This window comes from Anarhichas minor, unplaced genomic scaffold (assembly GCF_050575085.1).
Source record: "Anarhichas minor isolate MPS153535 unplaced genomic scaffold, ASM5057508v1 ptg000026l, whole genome shotgun sequence".
NCBI lineage: Eukaryota > Metazoa > Chordata > Actinopteri > Perciformes > Anarhichadidae > Anarhichas > Anarhichas minor.
This window is the reverse complement of record NW_027466472.1, coordinates 14535271-14545103: the sequence shown is the minus strand read 5'-3', so window position 1 is coordinate 14545103 and position 9833 is coordinate 14535271. Positions and strand designations below refer to the sequence as shown.

General features: G+C 41.7%; 2 protein-coding genes across 11 annotated transcripts in view; one reads left to right on the top strand and one right to left on the bottom strand.

Annotated features, from left to right (window-relative positions):
• Window positions 1-602: 602 nt before the first annotated feature.
• Window positions 603-1306, top strand: dusp14 (dual specificity phosphatase 14). Its single transcript, XM_076100902.1, has one exon. The coding sequence runs from the start codon at window positions 680-682 to the stop codon at window positions 1304-1306; it is 627 nt and encodes a 208-aa protein (XP_075957017.1). The 5' UTR covers window positions 603-679.
• A 6750-nt stretch (window positions 1307-8056) lies between these two features.
• The window catches only part of synrg (synergin, gamma), a 30728-nt gene continuing 28951 nt past the window's right edge, over window positions 8057-9833 (bottom strand). For all 10 annotated transcript variants that reach the window (XM_076101077.1, XM_076101079.1, XM_076101081.1 and 7 more), the window contains one exon: window positions 8057-9069. In XM_076101077.1, the coding sequence (XP_075957192.1) occupies window positions 8938-9069 (132 nt within the window). In that variant the 3' untranslated portion in view covers window positions 8057-8937. The remainder of the gene's footprint in view (window positions 9070-9833) is intronic.

Sequence of the window (9833 nt, the reverse complement as noted above, 5' to 3'; positions counted from 1 at the left end):
TTTAGAAAATGTGGTGCTTAAATGATGCATGATCATATTTTATGTGATTACTTTCCACTTGGTGCCGAAATGACATCAACAGCACGATGGCCAAAGAGAGAGACGAGAGATGTAATCTGTATGTGAGGGCTGTGGATGGATGAACATGAGAGGAGGTGAATGAACGCCTCCAGGGGCTCTGCGCTCACATGGCAGAGGGCGGCCATTCAACCTGAATGTAGAGAATCATTCAGCAGAGACCTCTCTGGTTGAGATGGAAACATTTTTCATCTGTCCGTCGATGTAATTGTAGAGTGAAGACTGTGGATCAGTCGGTCACAGCAGCATTTCTTTTGAATTAGTGAACTATTATGTCTAAACTCAAACAGTTTTATCTTTCCATTTTTTTAAAGTTTAAAGACTGCAGAATAACATTTACTGGAAACAACTGTGTCAGCAAAAAAGCAATTGAACACGTTGCAAACAGCAATGACGTTACTCGTCCTTGTGAAGTGATTGTATGTTTGTGCTCGGCCAACAGTGAAGTAGAAAAATGTTGAATTTAGATTGAAAGGGAAATCTGTTTGTGTGTTACAGGAGCTGCTTGGCTGGCTGCACGACTATGACTCTGAGCTCCTGAAGATTTTGCTTTAAAAAGACAAAAAATTGGCATCCTTCTTGAAGCCCACTTGATTCCTCGATGGGTTCCCGCAGCCAAGGCTTCTTCCACCACCACCACCATCGTAGCACCATGGTGCCCACTATGGTGCCGAGGCTGCTCCCCGAGAACAGCAGCCTGCTGGGGGGCATTGCCCAAATCACCCCCAACCTCTTCCTCAGCAGAGGCAACGTGGCATCCAACCGCAGCCTGCTGCTGTCTAAAGGCATCACCTGTGTGGTCAACGCCACCATCGAGCTCCCCAACTTCAACTGGCCTCACATGGAGTATGTAAAGGTCCCTCTGGCGGATATGCCCCACTCCCCCCTCTCCTTGTACTTCGACAGCGTGGCCGATAAGATCCACAGCGTGGGACGAAAGCGAGGTGCGGTGCTGGTGCACTGTGCGGCGGGGGTGAGCCGCTCGGCCTCTCTGTGTCTGGCGTACCTCATGAAGTATCACCGCGTGTCTCTGGCCGAGGCCCACGCCTGGGTCAAAGCCCGCCGCCCCATCATCAGGCCCAACGGTGGCTTCTGGCGCCAGCTCATCGACTACGAGAGGAAGCTGTTCGGTCGAAACTCTGTTAAGATGGTGCAGACGCCCTACGGGGTCATTCCTGATGTTTATGAGAGGGACCGCAGGAGCCTGGCTCCGTACTGGGGCCTTTAAGAACCACAGTGAAGAGATCAAGGAGGAAGTCAAGATGAGCACTTTTGCCCTCCTGGACTGCAGCTTCATGCATGTTCAGGACAGGCGAAGTGAGACGCATGTGAGTGTACGTCTGTGTGAGGCCTATGTAATGAATACTGGTGCGTTTGGACGGAGGGAGACCAAACACTGGTTGTTGATGCTGTTTGTCCAACCAGTTGGCTCTATGTAGTCTTTGTGCGGGAGCAAAGCGACTTCAACCCCAAAGGATCAATCGGGACTACAATGATGTCAGCCCTGGAGATAAACGGCACCAACTTCCACTCTCTAATCTTGTTTCGGTGTCTATATTCCAGTTCCATTGGAGGATGAGCGTTCGGTGAAGGTTGTGGCCGTTCTCGAGACACTGCAGCTCTGACAGTGATGCGACTGAAGTCCTTTTCCTGACGTGATGATGTCATGTGGTGGTATCGTGCCAGTCGTGCAGTAATAGTTAGTGTGAAGGGCAGCAGCAAGCTCTCAATCTATGGTAGCATATAAGATAAGTGTACAGGAAAAATATATATGCAGACACATTATTTTATTGAAATAGTGAGGAACAAATGGCACATTTTAACTCAACATTTAAAGATGTTGTTACATCTACCTTCTTACAGTTGAACATCTAGAGGAAGTAAGCGAAAAGTCAAGATTTAGGGAAAGCTCCTGTGTACCACAGGGTTGACTGTTTCATCCTGTGACCACACTATGTTATTGTAGTGCTGTTTGATGCTGTATTAACAAAAAAATATCTGCCGCCTCAAGGGAATTGGTAGCTCTAGGATAGATGCTTGGAACAATATTTTCTACCCTACATTTTTTTGCCTTTTGTCCATAGGTTGCAAAAAATCCTAGCAGTACAGAAAAGACAAAAAGATTTTATTTCTCTTTGTAAATCTGCCTAAAAGAGCGTCGTCACACAGGCTGAAGATCCTACTTCAGCTATTGCTGCTGCTGGTTGAAAACGTTTACTTTGCTGCACGTCCTGCACGCTTATAAAGTTGTTGTAGAGGTGAGACCAAAAAAAACATACTGCAGTAAATCACAATGCACACCTAGACATTGCCACCAATATTATCACATAAAAGTAAACAGTGCAGTGAATGTTTGGCCTGTTGAAACGTTTTCTTCCTATTTTAGTGGTATATTTTCATCCTAAAGGTACTCCGTTGAGTTTTCTTGTAAACAAACAAAAGTTATGTTTACGCACCAAAACGCATTCTGTGTATCCTTAGGGTTTAACAAATACAAATGTTAAATGCATTTCCTCCCTCCCTTTCACATTGACAAAGCCGAGTTTTTACATATTTATATTGAGCAGTGTAACTGGAGCTGTGATGTTAGTGGGATGCAGCAGACGGCGCTAGAAATAAAGAGATGGTGTGAGCTCAGGCGCTCTCTGACTCAAGGCCGCCCGTGAAAGAAAGCACTACGACTGATCAAACTTCACAGGTTACCTTTTGTTGATTCATTAATACATTAGGAAATGGGGAAAATGGCAATCAAACACAAACCAGCAGCATATGACATGCGTCAAAACACCTGCACCTCTTGTTGTTGATGTAAACCTGCACACCAGTAGCACATCAATTCTCGCCACCACCGTCTTATTTCCCAGCACCGACTCACATTAACATTAATCAGAGAAGCTTCAATTTGATCTCAATTTGGCACTTCAAGGCTACCATAAAATGACTGCTTCTTCTGTATAGCGTGCCCCCCTGTGTGGTCCAGAGCCAATTTACACGCGTCTGATGATGCAATGCTACGTGAAGTGGCCGGTGTGTGACGTATTTAAACTGACGTCTTCAAATTGCTTTATTAGTCCGACAAACGGTCCAAAAGATATAAATAGAAAAAGCAGCATATTCTCACATGTATCTTCCTTCTATCGACTAATCTCAACTCATTGCTTCAGCACTAGATGTATCGGATGACTCTGTAGCTTTGTATTGTGATTTACCTGCTTGACTCTCACCCCTACACTGCTGCAGTATAACATCGCTGTTCTGTGCGGTCATCTATAACAGACCACACGCTCAGTGATGTTGGATGTGACAGTTGACATTTTCAACCCACGGGGATCAGTGCAACAACGTTTTTTTTCAACAATGCGATAATAGATTAAATGTGACATTACAATAATAATCAAATGAAAGGTCAGGGGTCAATAATTGTTAGCAGGAGGAAGATGCTCTGTAATCTGACTTCTAATCATTTCATTCCCCAAGACAGTCATATTAAAATGATAATAAGAAAAAAGATCTCATGTCACTGTTTTTGTTCAAATGTGATTCAATTTAACAGAAGAAACACACCTCTAACACACTATTTCTAGCTTTTACTGCAGTAACAATCTATTTTTTTTTGTAATTACAACATTTCTGAGGAACAGATTGCAGCGTTTCCTCTCCAAACGCCTCTTGATCTTAGTTATGCATGGCCGTTTTTTTCCCCAAGAGACATCTTCAGACGTCAAAGAAACGTTCTATCATTCATTTAAATTTGCTGTGGCTACAGAGCAGCAGGCAGATTATTGATGAGCGCCATTTGTCTTGTGCCCACACTTTCTGAGGGACCTCCGGAGTGGTCTCCACCATAAATGCCATTACCCGGAGAGACAGCTGATGACGGGCCAACCACAACGGAGATGCACAAGTGATGTGCCCAAATTACACTGCACACTATTTTCTCACGGCAAAACATGAATCATCTACTCCTCCTGCCCCCCCCCCCCCCCCCCCATAACTACCCACATGACGTTTCCAGGGCATAATCAAGCACTAAAAGTACACATCCTTCACCAGCAGAGCCATCTGCATCACCCTGAGCATCAGAGGCAGGCCAGGCTCCAGTGGCGCAGAACGAACAACGATGATTAAGTTTTTGGAGATGACATTTAAGAGGGCAGCAACTCAACAAGATGCATCAGACACGGGTAAGCTGCAACAAACTGCTGTGTGTTGCTATTAATTACAACATGCATTCATTTGTTGTCAATTAATGTTTAGTTTATACAAATTCAGAAATGAGTGGCGAGGCCAATGTTCAAATCGCTGGTTTGGTCTAACCAACAGTTCAAACCTATACCGGGTATTCAGACTATAATGATATAAAGACGGAAATTCATTCATTTTAATCCACACGTTTGAGAGACTGGAACCGACCAATATTTGGCAGAATGTGTGTAAATTATCTAAAATATGATGACCTTTTTTTTCACATGAACATGTGATAGTATTCTGAAGCGTGGAGAGGGCTCTGAAACAGCATTAAAAAAGACAAAATGTACAAGAAATGCAGCTCAACAATTAGAGCAATAAATTATATGTGGGGAAAGTAATTATTTCAGCACTACTACAGTTTTGCATATCTGACTGTGCAGGTTTTATTTCAACCACTCAAAGCAAATATGAACATCTGCTGTATAGCCGCAATGCATTACAGAATCACGGCTTCTCTGGGCTTCACATTATACAGCCTTTAATGATTCACCATAATCACCATGAGCTGCAGCACCACTCCCATATCAATAGGTGTAAACCCTGCATTTCCATTTTAACAAGACCATATGCACAAGGCCAGTTATTAAACACGCCGCTGCAATTTCAGGCTTGCCGCCCTCGTTTCAGTGATAATTTGACAACCTGATTTGGCCACACAGCAGCATGTGCTGTTGGATGTAATTCAAAGTATGTATTTCTTAGTTGCAATAAAAAGCCACGTACAGAATGCTGGTTATTTGGCTGCCGGCAGTACTTTTAAACCTCAATAAATGTCGGAGAGTACAGGTTTTAAATGATGCTAGTTCTTCATGTCTAGATCATAAAAATATAGAAGTGAAGCAGTGATATAAAGAATCCATAACTGAAATGAGCATAGAGAGAATAAAAAAGCCTCTCAGTTGGAATGAGGAACATCTAAAACGCAGGGGGAGACGTTGCCTGATACAGTTTTGTCTGTAGTGAAACAAGTCATTCTTCCTCAGTCAGCAGCTGAATGAAGGTGCCGTCTCTGTGGTGTAACAAGGACTCATCTGTCCATCGCCTTTAACGCCTCAACTGGAGGAACTGATTGATAGAGTGGGCACTGAGGAAGACGACTGTGAGCCACGGATAGTGAAGATGACTGGAATGTGTGCTTAGGTCCATTAATGGTGAAATTCAGCCTTTCGGTGCTTTCTTTTAACTGCTGGTGGGCCAGCTAACTATGAAAGAGAGAACTAGTGTTAAAGTGGAATGTTCTCATTGTCAGCAAATCCCATGAAAAGATCAAGTGCAGTGCCCCGCTGTTTTATACTGTAAACTGTATGTGTGACCTGTTCTTAAAGATGTATGTCACAAGTGGGAACACATGGGTTTGGATGAGTGCCACAGACAAGGTAGGGAAGTCACAAAGCATTTAGAGAAATACTTACACGTGGTTGGTTTTGATTATGTTGTATTTGTAATAATAAGAAATAATTCATAACGAAAATATAGAATACACAATCTGCAGTCCCCCCAAATGACCATATATTTTAACTGTAGGGCTGTTTTAGCTAGGTGGGCCTGAACAATTAAGTGCTCAGCTGGTGTCGGTGTAAATGTTGGCTGATGAATAACAAATAATTGCCTTCAAGAAATGTCGGTGTTTGATGCAATGAGAAACCGGAACAACATTACATCGTTTGTCCACTAGAGAGCACTGACTTGTAAAATGTCCTGTTCAATGCATAACTCATTTACAATTATTTTGCAACTAATGATTATTTTGTATTAGTCTTATCAATTTATATAGCAATTTAAATAATCGTTTAGTTTGTAAAATATATGAAATGTAAAATAGTGATAATCCCACTATGGCCAAGGTGAAATCTCCAGTGTCTTGTTTTGTCCAACCAACAGTCTGAAATCCAAATATTATTATAAGTATATCATTTACAACTCTATCAAGCAGGGAAGATACTTACATATGTGAGGCTGGAACAAGTGAATGTTTGACATTCGATAACTGGTTTTGTTTATAAAGAATCGATGCTGGGTCATTTTCTCTTGATTGACAAGTCGATTTTGTTTTTATTAATTATTTGTTATGTGTACGTTGGGGGGAGCAAATAGATCGATCCGATTTTTCAAACTCTCAAATATCACATTTGGCCTCTAAAATCTCGGAGTAGTTATTGATCATGAACAGAAGACACCATTAAAAATGTTAAGCTCTTCCTAGTAACACAATTGGAACCTAAAAAATGAAAATGTAATCGGAAGAAAGTAAAGCAGGAAGCAACTCTATTCACAAGAGTTAATGCAATCATGTGCAGAAGCAGCTGTTTTTAAACAGTAATGTGATTGCCCACGGTCATGAAATACCAAAGAGCAGCAGTCAATACAACACAGCATCACTTCAATCTCGCTTCTCTCCCGCAGTGATGATTTCAGCATTGCAGACAATAGGCGTGAAGATGACAGGCACAGGCGGTCTGCATTTCAAATTACAAGCTTTATTCAGTAATTGATTTCAGCATTTGTGATTTTCTGTAGAGAGGAAATCATTTTCTGCAGGAAATGAATTAGGTCACAGCGAGAGATAAAATGGATGTTGGAGAGCACACCTGAACACAAGTGTGAGAAAGATAATGAGACTGGTTTCACACAGCCTCAAGACATCTCATTTGATTGGTTGAGCTGAACCAGGCTCAACCAAGTTGAGGCTTGTTCGAAGTAGAATTTATTCCATTTTGTCGTGAATTGATGGAGATGAGGCCTCTCCGGCCGGAGAGACAGTCAATTAAAAATGATGATTGGGGGGGGGGGGGGGTAATGTGAAGCAACATTCATGAATTTGGCAGAGAAGGCTCCTCAGGAAAGCATGCGAAATAAGATGAAAAACCATGTGAGTTAAATGACTTATTTCAATGCTGTAATGACATTTAATGTCATAAAAAGGTCATAGATGTCATAAAACGTCCCATTATCACACTATACAGTATGCCATAGAAAATCATAAACAAGTCACAGTATAGTAACACATGTATTAATGTCTTATCATAGTATAGCATAAAAAAAACACTTGATATCGTAGTATAGTAGGTCAGAAAACAGTCATAGTATAGAATGTCATTAAAAGGCATTTATGACATGTCATAAAAATGTCATCGTAAAGTATGTCACAAAAATACCAGAAAAATTCCATAGTATTGTTTTTAATAAAAATGTTATATGCTATGAAAATGTCACAGTAGAGTATGTCACGAAACATGTCACGACACATATTAAGTCATAAAACTATACAAAGTAGTGTCACAAAATATATAACTAATTCCTCGAAATATGGTTCTTCAAGACTTTTTTAAAGGGTCTTAGTTGTTCCCGAATTAAATAATCAACTTTTATTTTATTTATTATTTTTATATATTTTTGAATACCACTGGATTTGGTCAAATGAACACCAGAAACTCATTCAGCCGTGCACGCTAACGTCACAGCAGTTTAATCCATTCCTTACACTTTTGCTCTCGTTTTTAAGTTTTAGACATATTATTATACACACAAAGACAAACAGCTTCCCCCTCCTCTTAATATTCAGAGTATCGCTCTTATTACAGCCTGTTAAAGCGTTTCTGAGCTGATTGAATCACCACTGTTAATTAAAGTGATTTAAAAACTAACTTAATGTACATATACGTGAGCGCTGTTTAAAGACAGCCTTTAAAAAAAAAATCAGAAAAATACAATAATCTGACACTTTAAATAAACTGTATGCATATTTATTTACATCACATTCACATTAGTTAGTCATAGTTACAATGCTACAGCATGACACTGCAATATACAAAAAGTGCCGCTGCAATTCCAGTTCAGAATCAGTCAACTTTTTCCAGACGTTCAGTTCTAGTTGCACACAACAAAAAGACACAAAAACAACACCGTTAACATGATTCCCTTCACAACTCTTTCCTCCTATAAAATATACATCTTAGATTCCCCCGGAGGTGCTGAAATCTCCTCAACCGTGCAAAAAACATTCAAAGCTGTCAATTCAACACGCAGTCAGGAAAACGTATACCACCAGCCTCGGTTCAAATGTTAAAGACTTCCTAATAAAACCAGAGCAGCCGCAGAGTTTCATCAATCACACCTGACCCACAAATGTAATTCAAGTACGATAGTAGGCTCATGAGTCAACAGCTCCGGGTCAGTGGGCAGAAAGGAAGTCATGAATAAAAACCCTCTCAAACAGAAGCGACATTCAAAACTCCAGATTATATATCGCACACCTAATAATTTAAATATGAGTCACTGACAAGTGATTACGAATTAATTGACTTTGTTCAGCAGTGGAAACCATACGACACATTGCTCATAACTGATTTAAATATGACCTGTACAGCTGACCTGTGTTTAGGTCATTTATGTGGGAGAATAAAAAGGTAACAATAACAACGTAGATGGTAAATATTTATACAAAATCTTTTAACGAACCACCAGATCTGAGTGACAGCCGAGTTGTGACAGAAGAGATAAGATACATAAATACAGAGGAATGCAGTGACTTTAAACGTCGTCCTCTCAGTCTGTGCAGCGTCTTTGCTCTCCCTATCTGACGTTGGCCAGCTTGTGCCCCCGTAGAGCTCAGAGCAGGTCGGGCAGGATGAGGCCGGGGGGTTTGGGCTCCACACAGTTAATCCAGAAATTGGCACAGCTGGCGTGGTACTGGTGGCCCCCGTACAGCAGTTTGAAGTTGTCCGTCTCCGAGTTGAACGCCTGTCGGAGTGAAAGGGTAGATATTACACTCCTGAATCACAGAGGCAATAAACCCATCTGCGCACACGGGAGGAGGAGGGGTAGATGTGGAAGATATAGACAAGGAGTGAGACAATTTATTATGCCTTTACGCCGCGGATCCAAGTTATCGCTACTTGTTGTGCCGACTACTGCACTGAGAGAACCTTCTAGAGTTTTAAGTTTGAAACCTGTTGCTTCATAATACGATTTGCTTTTTGTGACTGAAAGCTGAAATGTTTTTGAACGCATTATTTAAACTGATCTAAATACATACTGTAGCTGGCGGTCTGATCCCCAATTGAGTGCTGAGTGTGTGTGTGTGTGTGCAATCGGGAGAAGCTAATGTGTGTGTGATGTGCGGTTTAACAGTTTGCATCCGTGGTGAAATACTGGGAGCTGAAGCCGGGAGAGAGGAATGAGTCATGTGCAGTGAATCACAGCCTCCCACACAGAAGCAGAGGGGAGACGCATGCAGAAAGCAACAACTGCATACAAACACCCCGATCCAGTCAAACACATCCCCACCTGCCTGAACGCCGTCTGCAGCGCATCCAGATGAAGGGCTTCCTCAAGCAGACTGAATGACACATTTACACTCTCTGTTGTTTTTTTCTTTCTTACACTCACACTTCACAAGCAGTGCGATGTCCTTCCTGAGCTCTTTCGTGCCCTGGCCTACTCGTTTCCACAACGTTAGAGGAGGAGGATACTCAATGAAAGGGTGGTCACACAAAGACACACCG